At 45.6% G+C, this 14003-nt stretch overlaps 1 protein-coding gene across 1 annotated transcript in view; it reads right to left on the reverse strand.

Annotated features, from left to right (window-relative positions):
* Nucleotides 1-2658: 2658 nt before the first annotated feature.
* The window catches only part of ttn.2 (titin, tandem duplicate 2), a 198922-nt gene continuing 187577 nt past the window's right edge, over nt 2659-14003 (reverse strand). The window contains 10 exon segments of the mRNA XM_034694393.1: nt 2659-4010; nt 4188-4481; nt 4603-5460; nt 5692-10608; nt 10749-10959; nt 11191-11573; nt 11880-12185; nt 12359-12934; nt 13183-13482; nt 13670-13975. Coding sequence (XP_034550284.1) covers nt 3718-4010; nt 4188-4481; nt 4603-5460; nt 5692-10608; nt 10749-10959; nt 11191-11573; nt 11880-12185; nt 12359-12934; nt 13183-13482; nt 13670-13975 — 8444 coding nt within the window. The 3' untranslated portion in view covers nt 2659-3717.

Consider the following 14003-nt stretch of genomic DNA (forward strand, 5'->3'; position numbering starts at 1 on the left):
AAAAACAGGGTTTTTACTTCCGGGTTTTCTTTGATTCACAGCCGCCGTAGAGGGAAACTTCAAAGGACACACAGCGTCTTGTGACGCTCGATGTAGGGCGGAGCTTATTACAGTGGCTTCACAGGCTCTGGCTGCGCAATGGCGGCGCACAGGAGCATGATTTTTTGGCTTCAGAACCGTATAACGGGAAGAGGCAGAGCAACGCTGTCCATTTTTATTTACAGTCTATGGTCTGAATTTTTCCGGCAGCAGCAGAAGTTTGTGTTTAGTCTCCGGGCTCTGACGTCATCCTGCAGGTTTGTTACGTAGTGATGAAAAACTCTGCAGCTTCAAAAGACCGCGAAAACGAGAAGACACGTTTGTAATGCATGTGAACTTTGTTCACGGCGCAGCTCAAGCTAACTGTCTAAGCTAGCTGTCTAAGCTAGCTCCAGGTATCATTTCTCAGGACGGGGTTTAAAGGCTGTCACCTTTACTCTTGTGAGTTTGAGAGTTTAAAAGTCGGAAATTTACAACTTAACTCTGAAAATCTTTTCTCTATTGATCGTAGTGAGGACTTAATCCTCCTTACAAAGTTTTTCAAGTGTCATAACTTTACTCACCCTGTGATGAAGAGAGGCACATGGAACAAGTGGTAAGAACATAGAGATGTTCATGGTTCTTCTGCCTGAACAATTAAAGACAAAAATATTTAATTAATGTGTTAGTGCTGTAGTAGGGTTGCCAACTTTCTCACTACTAAATAAGGGACAGGTGCACATGCCATGGCGGTGTGAGCTTGATGTGGGAATTCAGCGTATATTCAGATTCTGATTCAACTGGAAATGCAGAAAGTGTGTATATTCCCTTTAATCCTTACTGTATCATTATGTAACCTCATATGAATAAACGTCAAAGAAACCATAATTTGTCTCTATACATCAAAAAACAGTCAAAACAAAAATTAAATGCAAAAGAGGAGTGTGACTCACCAAATGAACTTTTTCCATGGATACTTTTTGCTGCTCTTGACTGACTCAAGCAGTCTTTTGTCCTTTTGCACAGAGAGAAGTCCTTACATGACATGTCAGTTTACAGATATCTGAAGTTCAATTTTGATCAGCTCTGTGCTGCATCTGTTTCTTGTGTCTGACCATTAATTGGCCATCAGAGAGAAAATCCTCTACACACTTTTTTGCAGGACTTGAGGGGGGCCTCTGATTGGATGACAGGCGGTGGGATTGGCACTTGATCTGCTGTTTTATCTGATCTAGGATCTGTAGAGTAGTGATGTTCGATACCTCCGATTTGCTTTCCGATCCGATACTGAGTAAAATTACGGCGATACCAATCCAATACCGATATTTTTTGCAAATACACCTATTGTGTCTGGTAAATCTAAAAAAGTAGTGTATTTCTGAGTTATTTATTTATTTATTTTAAACTCGTAAGTATAACGAGGTAGCGGCCTCATTTACAATAAAGCTGAGCTAATACAACAGAAAAACCAGAGGACACAATCATACGAAATATGTGAAAATTGTGTTTTAAACAAAAAACAAAAAAGAAAATAAGTAAAACAATAAAACAATTACAATAAATTATTGTTTAATTATTAAGAACTAGAACTAGTAGTTCCCACCAACTGCGTATCATTTAGACAAGATCTCAATGGTTTAGTTACTTTCCACTGTGTTCCTGTTAATGATATATATTGCCTCAAATGATTGAAGTATCAAAAGTATCGATATTTTGATTTGAGAATCGATTTTAGAGCATAAAGATCTGGTATCGGAAGTATCGATATTTCAGTATCGATCCGCACATCACTACTATAGATTGCAGTCCGCTGTATTTACAAGAGTTAATTGTCAATACGGGACAATTGAGGTCCCGTATGAAACAAACCAATTTAGCTCAATATACAGGATGTCCCGGCTAATACGGGACAGTTGGCAACCCTATGCTGTAGTAAGTTACAATACAAGCCCTTACTGTTAGCATGATGCTAGCTCTACACTGCTAGCTGGGATGTGCTCAGGAATCTAAGCCACAGAAGTTTGGTGGAGCAGCCAGGAGGGCGCAGCAGTTCATGTTCCCCTGCAGAATGTTGAATGTTGAATGTTGAGTAGTGGCCAGATTATGTACATTTTCATGTTTCAAGTTTTAAAGGTTTTACAAAGGCCCTGTTAAAGACAAATAAAACATGTTATAGTTGTAAAATAAATCTTTAAATAAAACCTTAAGGAGTCATTTAGATTCAAATTGTTGACATGTCAGGAGAGTTAGTCCAGTTTGTTAATTTCTGTTGGTTCTAGTTTGGAAATGGACCTTGTGAAATAAACTTTACCTCTAAATAAAACTGTAAAGATGTCTTGAATTAGTCTTGCAGAGATTTAGCTGTATATGAGGTTAAAATGTTCAGTTTTACTTTAACATAATGAGTGGTATAATTAGACCCTGCCTAGTGCATCAACTTACCCTTCATGAGGGACAAGTTGATCCAAAAGACAATTTATTTTTGAGGAGTTATAAACCCAGAACTAAAGTTATCATTCCAGCGTACATCACATCCTGTCAGCTGTAGTTGGACACACTGGAAAACGAACTAAAGTATCTGCTTGTGATTTTCGAAAGACAAAGAAAGAACAGGAGACAAAAACCACAGTGGAGCCTCTCTGTAGTGCTGATAATCATGCTTTATTAAATCAATAATTGGAGAAAAACTCGAGGAGGCTGCGAAAATAATCAACGCTACAAGTCTAACTTCAATCAAATCAAAGTGCTGAGCGCCGGCAGGACTTCTCTCTGTCCTCGTTGAAAGCAGCAGCGGTGGTGTTGGCCAAATGGCGACGCTCAGCTCGACTGAACTCCTAAAAACTATCTCACACACACACACACACACACACTGCAGACCTCCAGGAGCCAGCTCTGCCTCTGCAAACGAGCACCCGACGGACTTTTATTATCGTGATTGGCCAGGTTGATGGTACTACCCAAGAGTCCTATCGAGTGGTCGTTTGCCAGAAGAAGAGCACAAAACAAAAAAAAAAACACGTGCTCAGGGAGTGCAGGCCGCTCGCACTGTGAGCATGTCATTGAAATGGCTGGATGACATATTCAGTCAGAGCACGAGGTCCAGTTGTCCTGCTTACATGAGGGTATATGCAAACAGCACTCAAGATCTCACACTCTTGTTCTAATACAACAACACTGCTCTTCATCTACAGCAGTGCGTTCATATTTCCGTCTCGAATTGAGTTAACATCAACAGGGAGCCTCTCTACCTGTTGAGGCAATCTTAAGACTTCAACTTATCGTTGAGGCACAGAGTTTAGTTTCTCAGTTTAACAGGGTATTCGTTCCTTTTGAAACTTTCTCCTGTTAAACCACATTTAGTTTCATTTTGTTTCAGTTAATATTATTGTCATAAATAACAATGCATACATTTCCATAACCGTTCAATTCGGCTATATACATTATGTACATGTCACAGAAAAATGGATCAAAAATCCTAAGTCATATTTATCCAATATGGCACATCTTATAACAACTTTAGACTTGAGTCTAGTTTGGCATAAATTAATGTCAAGTTTGGTACAAAAATAGTTTATATTTACAAGAACAGAAATCCAGATCTTTATCAAGTAGATTATTTTGCTTAATCAATAAATAAAAAGGCACGGAAGTAGGGAAAAGGGGAAGATTGAAAGATTAGTTGTTTTTTTTGTTTTCTTTTTACGCTGATCGAATGCTTATGTGAACAGTCGCTGTGTCGGATCCAAGCTCGTTGGACAGTTTGAGGGTGTAGGTTCCAGCATCTTCCTCCCTCACTCCGGTGATGATGAGAGTGGTTAGGTCCTCTGAGGTCTCGATGTGGAAGCGTCCACCAGCAATCACCTCGATGGTTCTCCCGCTTCGTGACCATTCGATGTGTTTGGCATCACCAGAGAATGCGCAGGCAACTGTAAGGACTTTACCAGGCTCAATGCTGATGTCTTCTGGCAGTGCCTCGATCCTGGGAGCACACCCTGGAGAACCACAGAGCGGCACAGTTAAACTCAGCTGCGGCAGCAGGTTACAATTTCTAGCTATTAACTTTAAAAGAACCGTTCCTCTGCTGCCTTTGAGTATCAATGCCGAAAACATAAAGCAGAGTGAGCGCTACACAAACTCCTTTAAGAGATTACATAGCAATGTCATCTTACCAATTGGTCTGAACGTGGATCCCTCCATGTGAGAGGCCATCTCCGTCATGCTGCTGGAGCTCATGGCGTATGACTCAGATGCCATTGATGACATGCTGGACATGGACATGGTCTCAAACTTCATCTCAGCTGCCATGCTGCTGAAGGAGCTAGACTCCATCATGGATGACATCAGGGCCTGCTGGCTGGAGGATGAGAAAGCAGAGGACTCCTCCATTGTGTGCATTTCTTTCTTCATCATCATGGATGAGCTCATGGACGATGAAGCCTCCTTGTGACTCATCATCATGGACCCTGTTGAGGCTAGAGATGAAAACAGTACGATGTTAACATTTCCCTAAAGTTCATGCTTTGTTAGTAATTCTTTGAATATGTATCAACTTGAACTCTGTGTACAACCCAGGAAGGTTCTCACCTCTAAGTGCCAGCTGCTGCTCACGGTGAGCTGTGACCTTCATTCGTATGGACTGGAACGTCTGTCCAGTGAAGGAGAAGGAGGATTTGGAAACACCTCCTTCAGACGTCATCTCACAGATGTACTCTCCCTGATCGCTGTCTGCTAAATCGTGGATAAGAAGGCTGCAGGAGCCTTCAGAGTACTGCATCTCAAAGCGACTGCTCTGTGAAAGCCTCCTCCCGTTGACGTACCACACCACCTCCCTGACACTGCTCTCGCAGATGCAGCACATCTTCACTGACTCCTCAAAGGCCTCAGCTTTGAGCTGACTAAGAACCTTGGGAGGTTTTGGAATTGGGGATTTTACAGTGGGTGGAGACACAACTCTCTTGGGGGACATGATGGGAGGAGGTGATTTCATCCTGAGAGGTGATTTGATCCCCTCAGGTTCAGGGGATTTCAGTGCTCTTGGTGATTTGATGCCGGGAGGCTCTGGGGACTTGATGCCTCTCAGGGATTTGATTCCAGCGGGTTCTGGGGACTTGAGGCCTCTTGGTGATCTGATTCCAGCGGGTTCTGGAGATTTGACTCCTCGAGGGGATTTCACTTCCTCTGTTTCAGGTGACTTCACTCTCTCTGGAGACTTTTGAAGTGGGGACTTCAGTCTGGGCTCAGGAGATTTTATGCCTTGGGGTGACTTCACTCCTTCAGGTTCAGGAGATTTAACACTTGGAGCTGGTGACTTTATGCCAGGTGCTGGAGAGGGTGCAGCAGGCTCAGGTGACTTGACACTCCTTGGAGATTTAATTCCCTCTGGTTCAGGAGACTTCACACTTGGTGTAGGGGATTTCACACCTGGTGTTGGTGACTTCACACCTGGTGTTGGTGACTTCACACCTGGTGTTGGTGACTTCACACCTGGTGTTGGTGACTTCACACTTGGAGTAGGAGACGTTACACTTGGTTCCGGTGACTTGACACCTGGAGTTGGTGATTTGACGGAGGGTTCAGGAGACTTGACACCTGGAGTTAGTGATTTGACGGTGGGTTCAGGAGACTTGACACCTGGAGTTGGTGATTTGACGGAGGGCTCAGGGGACTTGACACTGGGAGTGGGGGACTTGACACTGGGGATAGGAGAGGTTGCAGAGGGAGAAGGTGATGTTACTGAAGGTTCTGGTGATTTAACACTTGGAGTGGGTGACTTTATAGATGGTTCAGGGGATTTGACAGCCTTGACTTCCTCTTTAGGAGCAGGTCTGCGGATGGTCAAGCTGAAGTGAGCCTCTTGTCTGCCCGCTGAGTTCTCCACCACAACAGTGTAGCTGCCTTCATCTGAGATTGTCACAGAGGAGATCTCAAAGCTGGACTTGTACTGAGTGGTGGTGACCTGGATGCGGTGAGATGTGACAACGGTTCTGGTCTCGTGCATCCATGTTACAGTTGGTGCAGGCTCCCCGTCAATATCACAGGAGAATTTGGCTGTCTCTCCCTCAGCAACCGTCAAAGACTGGGGCTTGGTTAGCATTCTTGCAGGAAGAGACGGCTTCACCTTTGTGACAACAGCCTCCTCCGTAACAGCAGCAGCAGATGACTTCAGTTTAGCTTCTGATGTGGTGTGTTTCCCAGTCAAGGAAAATTTGTCAGATGAGTAGGAGGAACCAGATGATAGGTAGTCAGCAGAGGCAAACCTGATGGATGAGTCATACCTTTCAGCAGAGGAGAACCTCTCAGCAGAAGAGTACCTCTCAGCAGAGGAGTACCTCTCAGCAGAGGAGGCAGCATATCTCTCACGTGTAACAACTTCATGTGTCTCAGTTAGCTTAGATTTGCTCTCTTCTACCTTTAAGTGAGTTTCAGAGGCATAGCCAGCTTTGAAGTGGGTTGTGTGGTAGTGGTCAATCTTGTTGATTTCAGGAACGCGAGGTTTTGGAGCTTCATCATCCCTACGGCGAGAGGAGAAGGTGGTGTAACCCCCACCTGACACGTCAAGGGTGGCATAGTCGGAAGATTCTCCCTTGGAGTTGGAGCACACACAGCGGTATGTTCCACTGTCCTCTTCCTGGCATTCCAGAATGGTGATGGAAAGGACACCGCTCATATTGGCAAAGATGTATTTCTCACTGCTTTCAGAAATAGCAGCTCCGTTGTGGAACCACATGACTTCAGCCTCTGGCTTAGATTGGATGTTCAGAGTGAACTTGGTGTCCTGGCCAATGGGTACACGGTGTGAGCGCATCCTGACGGTCACACGTGGAATATGGTCCAGACTGAAAGGAGTCTGGCTAACCACCTCGTATTTCCTCTCAGACTTCAGAGCAGCCTTTCGGGCCTCGTAGCGGGACATGATGTCAAAGCGGGCAGACCGCTCAAACCTGGAGGAGGACCGGGATGACCTCTCAACTGACCTGATTGGGCTGGGAGAGCGGGGGCGGGTCCTCTCAGGTGTAGGGGACCTTCTCACCACAACCTCACCCTCTACCTCAACAGGTCTGGGGCGCAGTGGTCTGATCAGCTCAGAAACTGGACGCATTAGCTCAATGTATGTGGGAGACAGAGACCTTCTCCTTCTCATGTACTGAGAAATAGTACGTTTCTTCTTTGTTTCAGTCACCTCAACAGCCTCTTGCCTGACCTCCATCCTCCTCTCTTCACGTGCCATGGCACGCCGCTGCATGCGGACAGGGCTGCCTGCAGGAGAGGCAGAGAAGCCAAGCTCAAGCTCATCTTCTAGCATCATTTCCTCCTCTTCTGTTCTCTTCATTGAAAGGTAATCTTCCACAGGCATCATCATATCCTCATCACTGAGGTCTCCCAGAGACCTCCTCCTGGACCTGAAGGAGACTTCAGATTCAGGAGAGGGAGAGCGGCGGGCAGGCCTGACAGTCTCCAGATCATCCAGACTGAGTTTTGGAATACGCCATCTTGGCCTGTACTGGTCGGTGATTCTTGGCAGGGGCATGACATAGAACTGCTCCCATCTGGAGAGGCGAATTCGTCTCTGCCTCTTCTGCACAATCCTCTCCATCCTTTCTGGGACCTCGTACTGGTCTCTTATTTTTCTGTACCACTTCATGTCAGAAAGAGGCACAAACTGCTTGATAGCCTTGTCTTCATCCAGAACTCTGGGATCATGAACCTGGGGCTCAGGGATCTCATATGGCATGAAGATTCTCCTTTCCTCCTCCAGCTTCTTGGTCTCTGACTTCTCCTCTCTGATGTCGAACTCACCCTCAACATTCTTGGTGCTCACTGCAGGCTTGTACATCTCTGCAGCAAATTTAAGAGCTTCCTGGGCGGTGGGGTTGAAAGCTGTGACCTCTTCGGTGGCAACAATTTGCATAGCCATCTTGTTAGTCTTTTCAATTTGTTTTTGTACATGTCTGTATTTTTCCTCCTCACTCTTGTACTCTCTCCTGGTGTAGGTAAGACGGTCCACCTTCAGTGTAGCCTGGCAGCTTGCAGAGCCAGCATAATTAGTTGCAGTAACTTTGTACAAGCCAGAGTCTTCAAGGAGAGTCTCTCTGATATGCAGGACATATAAGTCAATATCTTCCTCTATCACAATGACCTTGTAACCAAACTGCAGAGGTTGACCGTCCTTCTCCCATTTCAGTGCAGGAGTTGGGATTCCAGAGACTCTAAGTTCAAAGCGTACACTATGTCCTTCAACACACTCAACATTGGCCAGCAGACGTTTGAACATGGGTCTCATAGTTTCCTCCGTCACAGGATGAGGTACCACAGTGAGCCGGGCCTTGCAGCTGTCTTCTCCAAACTTGTTGTTGGCCATGACAGTGTATTCAGCATCATCATTCAGGTCCAGGCTGTGGATCATCAGCTGGTACAGACCCTTATCAGTGGTGAATGTATACTTGTGCTCATCCTTCCCTGGCTTAATCTTCTCTCCATTCTTAAGCCAGGTCACATGGGGCTCAGGGTGTACAGTAATAGTGACACCAAAACGCACATCTTCGCCAATGTAGGCTGTGCGGTTGTAGAGAGGCAGAGTGAACTCTGGCGGTCTCTGCAGGATTTTAGTCTTGTCGACTCTCCTCCTAAGTTTCTTGATGGATCGGCTGATGTAGTGCTCTCTGATGCTCCTAACTGATTCAACAAAGAGCTCTCCATATGCACTGTCCTCGCCATCATCACTCACCACCTTGCATCTGTACACTCCGTCATCGCTCTCTTCGATGTCTTTTACATAGATGCTGGCAAAGCCATTACTGAAGGTAATTTCATACTTGGTGCTTTGGTGTAGTTGACGGTTACCAAAGTACCAAGACACCTGAGTACTCTTGTCATAGTCTACAATGCTGCAAGTGAATCTCACATGGCCACCTTCCTCAGCTGAGCCATGCATGACAGGACCAGCACGGAGGCCACGATACTCGGTTCCAATCTTGACTCTACCAACAGCCAGTCCTCTCTGGTTTTTGAAGGCACCACCAAAGGCAACACGAGCTGCTGATACAATCGTGTCTGTCTTCTTTACCAGACTTTGGTAGTATCTTCTATGCCTGAGTGTCCTAATTGCCTTAGAGCTGACTAGCTCAATCTTCATCTTGAGCCATGGGTGATCCAGAGCCTCTTGGGCAGTCATACGGAGCTTCCTGTCCTTGACCAGAAGTCTGTCCACAAAGTCCATAGCCTCCATGCTGATGTCCTTAAATGCTTCTCTGTCAAATATGTACTCACAGTTGGAGATGTTCTCAATCATCTTTGTCACTGACTCTGCTGCAAATGGATTAAGGCCACCGAGCAAAACGTAGGCCATAACACCAACAGACCACATATCAGTGGCTGTTGTGACCTGGTCGTGGCGATGCACCTCAGGGGCACAGTACTCTGGAGCTGAGAACATCATTCTGATGTTTTCTCCTGGAACCATCAGCCTTGACTGGCCCATCTCGATTATCTTTATGTTACTGCTTCTTCTTGTTGTATAGACAATGTTATCTGGGCGGATCTCAAAGTGGCCAAAGTTATGGCTATGCATGAATTTGAGAGCCGAGCAGACTTGTCTTAAGTAGCGGACAATTTCCTGCTCTGAGAGCTCAAAGTTGCTGGTACCAAGGCGTTCAAAGATGTCAACTCCAGAGACGAATTCAAAGATCAGAATGATCTCTTCCATGCTCTCAAAGTATTCATAAAGGTAAATGATATTCATATGTCTTGCCATATTCAGGGCTTCAATTTCCCTGAGAACCAACTCACGGTCAGTACCTTTGACTTTGATAAATTTGGCCATAAAGGTCTTCTTTGTGGCAATCTCGACACAGCGATAAACAGCTCCAAACTGGCAGCGAGCAAGTTCCTCAGAGATGGTGTACTTGGAAGACAGCTCCTTCACCTTGTAGAACAGAGCCTCCTCCTTAGTAATCTCTCTGGTTTCGTCAACCTCCTCGTCATAGTTCCTGATCACAGATTTGTCTTCCTTGGTTGTAATGGGCTCAGTTGGCTGAGAAGGAGCACTTAGGCCGAACTGGTTTTCAGCGAGGACACGGAACTGGTACTTGGTCTTTCCGAATATGTTAATGATGGTGATGCTGCAGTCAGCTGACTGTCCTGTGCGGATCCATCTATCACCACTGGTAGGAAGCTTCTCCACCACGTAGTTAATGATGTCACTTCCACCATCGTTAGCAGGTGGCTCCCAGGTCAAGGTGATCGAGTCCCGAGAAATGTCGCTGACAACAAGTGCCTTTGGAGCGTCAGGTATGTCAGCCACATTCACCTCGATAGTCTGCTTGTCAGCTCCAAATCTGTTCTTTGCATTAATGATGTAATAGCCAGTATCCTTCCTCTGTACTCCCTTCTGGAAGACCAGCGAGGTGAAAGATCTGGTGGTTATGACTTGGTGATAAGCAGAGTTTGACAGGATCTCCTGGCCCTTCTGCCAAGTGACAGCTGGCTCAGGTTTGCCAGTGATTGGGATCTTGATGGTGATGTGATCACCACGGACAGCTTGGACTGCTCCCATTCCCTGAAGTTCTTTGGGCAGGTGGATCTTGGCAGGAACTAGAATTAAAATATGAAAATCATTAAATTGTTGTCTTTAACTTATATTGATATTTACGGTTCTGGGATTACTTGTGTAATACTTTGCTAACTTGTACTTGTAGGGTTGAAGGAAACACGGAATATCTTTATGTTATTACCTTCCACTTCCAGGTTGGCTGTTGCAGAGATGGATCCTGTGGAGTTAGTTGCTCTGACTTGGTAAACGGTGGCATCAGTCTCATCAGCGGTAGTGATGACCAGCTGATAGTAACCCCCCTTGAACTCCAGGGCTTTGATCTTGGTTCCATCTGCCAGGATCTCCTTTCCACTGCGATACCATTTCACTACAGGCAAGGGATACCCCACCACCTTATCAGAGGAAAAATAAGTTGGTTAAAAAAGGACTAAGAAAACAAAATTGTCTTGACTTCATTTCCTCACACAACTAGAATTTAACTTGAGTGGCTGAAACTGAATTTAAAATGGAAACCTTGAGATTTTCCAAACTGTACACATACAGGGAGCAATTTACTGATCTCCATGTCCCCATTTTCTGATTGAATACTAACCGACCCCAAATGCAGTTAAGCAGTTAAATACCTTTGTGACAAATGTGGCGTTTGCTTGGTACTTGACGGTCATGTCCCTGATCTCCTCCCTGAATGCAGGAGCACGAGGAGCCTGGTCTGACTTGGGGATGATGGGCGCAGATATCTCACTCCATTCGCTCTCACCACCCATGTTTTCACATTTCACACGGAACTCGTACTCAAAGCCCTCGAGCAGGCCTTTGACCTCGTAGTTGGTCTCCACGAACTTCTTGCTGGATACTGACATCCACTTGTTCTGCTTCTTCTCACGTTTCTCCAGGTAGTAGCTGGTGATTTTAGCTCCGCCATCGCTGCTCGGAGGCTTCCAGCAGACAACGCAGGAGTTCTTGGTGGAGCTGATGATGAAGGGCTGCTGTGGGATGCCAGGTTTTTCTGGAAAACAAACAAAAGTTGTTTTTGCCTGAACATTTTCTGCATACCTGCAGTTTGGCTATAAAAGCCATAAATGGCAAACAAAAAAGAGTTGAGTGGGGCACTAGTGGTCTAAGTGCCCCACATACAGAGGCTACAGTCCTGGTCGCAGGGGTCGCCGGTTTGATTCCCGGCCGGTCGACCATTTCCTGCATGTCTTCCCCTGCTCTCGACTCCCCACATTTCCTGTCTCTCTTCAGCTATCCTATCAAATAAAGGCAAAAAGGCAAAAAATATAACTTTAAAAAAAGAGTTGAGTTGACTTACCGAATGGACTCTTGACAATGACCACTGATGGGATCTCAAGAGACTCGCTGACCCCATACTGGTTCTGGGCGGAGACTCTGAAGTAGTAGCCAGCATTCTCGATCAGGTTGGGGACACGACACGTGATGCCAGAAACAGAGGAGGACACAAGGACCCATTGCTCGCCTTCTTTGGCCTCCCGCTTCTCCACGATATAGTTGGTGATCATGGAGCCTCCGTCATCCTTCGGAGCTTTCCAGCTGATTATCATTGAGCTCTTCAGCAGAGCATCAACGACCACAGGACCCTCAGGTATGCATGGTTTATCTGGAGAAGATAAAATAAACAATGACCTTCATTTAAATCTGAATATACAAATCGGGTAAATTTGACTTGTCGGTTAAAAATGGAAACAAAGGTTTATCCATAAACTAAAATTACATTTTAAAGATATTTAAACTATTTTGTTCTATTCCTTGTTCTCAGGAGTATGTTGTTACCTTGGATTTCAACACGCAGGCTGGTGTCAACGGTTCCAAATCCATTGCTGAGCTGCACTTTGTAACGGCCGGCGTTGGTCTTCCTCTGGACGTTCCTTACAACAAGGTGTGTGTAGCTTTCCGTGTTTTCAATGATCACATTCTCTGAGGCGTTCAGAGGCTTCTTTCCATAGAACCACATGATCTGAGGGATCGGGCGTCCAATGTAAACAACATGAAGGCGGAGGCTGGTACCTGCCCCAGCATAGTACTTCTCCTTAAGAGGGAAACCAGGATGGAACTGGGGTGCAGCTTGCAGGCGCAGTTTGCCACTAGTTTCAACCTCCCCGGCTTCATTCATGGCTCTGCAGGTGTACATGCCTTCATCTTCCTGTTCATCGGTCAGAATGCTAAGTGAGTGGTTACGGCCATCTGAGCTCATCTTGTACTTGCGGCTCTGGATCAGTTCCTTGCCGTAGCGGTACCATTTGATCTCAGGCAAAGGTCTGCCAATGATGCCACAGGTCAGAGTGCCGGACTCGCCAAGCTTTGTAGTAACATCTTGAACCTCCTCCTTCAAAGCTGGAGCCTCACCAACTGCAGAAACATCAGCAAAGTTTGATTTAAATCAACTTCTTTCCACATTGATCATGATGTGTGAAATCAAAATCTTTATCTAACCTGACATTAATTATAATGACATACAATCATCTAAAAAACCCCTCATTAAACCAGGAACCATTATTAATTGCATATTATTTTTGCAATTCACAAAAATAATCAGACAAATTAAATAATGATCGGGCCGCTCTGTTTGATGGGATATGAACTGTTTGGTAGCTCACCACTCAGTTTGGTCTTGATGCCCATAGGCGTACGGCGTGGCCGGCTGAATCCAGTCTCATTCTCTGCAAAGATTCTGAACTCGTACTCTGTGGCCTCCATCAAGCCACCCATGGTGAACTGACGATCTTTGGAGCGCTCCTTGTTGCATTTCTTCCAGGCACTTTCTCCAGCCTGCCTGAACTCAATCCAGTAGCCCAAAATCTCCTTCCCACCATCGTGTTCAGGCCTGAGCCAGTGGATGGTGATGCTGTCTTTGGTGATGGAGATGATGTCAATCTCTCCTGGTTGGCTGGGTTTGTCTAAAAGGAAACAGACACAAAGAGATCAGTTTTTATGGATCAACTAAGCATATGTATCGAGGGAGTAATTCATTATCAGTTCTTGAATTTATTACAAACAATCCCAAAAGTCAACTCAAATCATCTGGGCAAACATGTACTTAAAGTAAAGCTTCTTTTTATCTTGTTTTGTTTAACGCTAACTCACCAAATGGATCTTTGCAGACCACAGACTCAGAAGCAGGACCAGACTCGCTCTGTCCGATGTCATTCTGAGCCACCACTCTAAACATGTACTCTGCATCGGGGATGAGACCGGTGACGTTGTACATGGTGGTGGTGATGTGGGTCTTGTTGTGGCGGACCCATTTCTCTGTGGACACCTCCCTCCTTTCCACGTAGTATCCTGTGATGCGGGAGCCTCCATCATCCCGGGGCCGGGCCCAGGACAGGGACACCATAGACTTGGACACGTCCATGATCTCTGGTGGGTTGCTTGGAGGTTCTGGTGGGCCTGGAAGTAAAGTATTATGTCAGTGATA

The sequence above is a fragment of the Notolabrus celidotus genome, chromosome 10, assembly GCF_009762535.1.
Source record: "Notolabrus celidotus isolate fNotCel1 chromosome 10, fNotCel1.pri, whole genome shotgun sequence".
Lineage (NCBI taxonomy): Eukaryota > Metazoa > Chordata > Actinopteri > Labriformes > Labridae > Notolabrus > Notolabrus celidotus.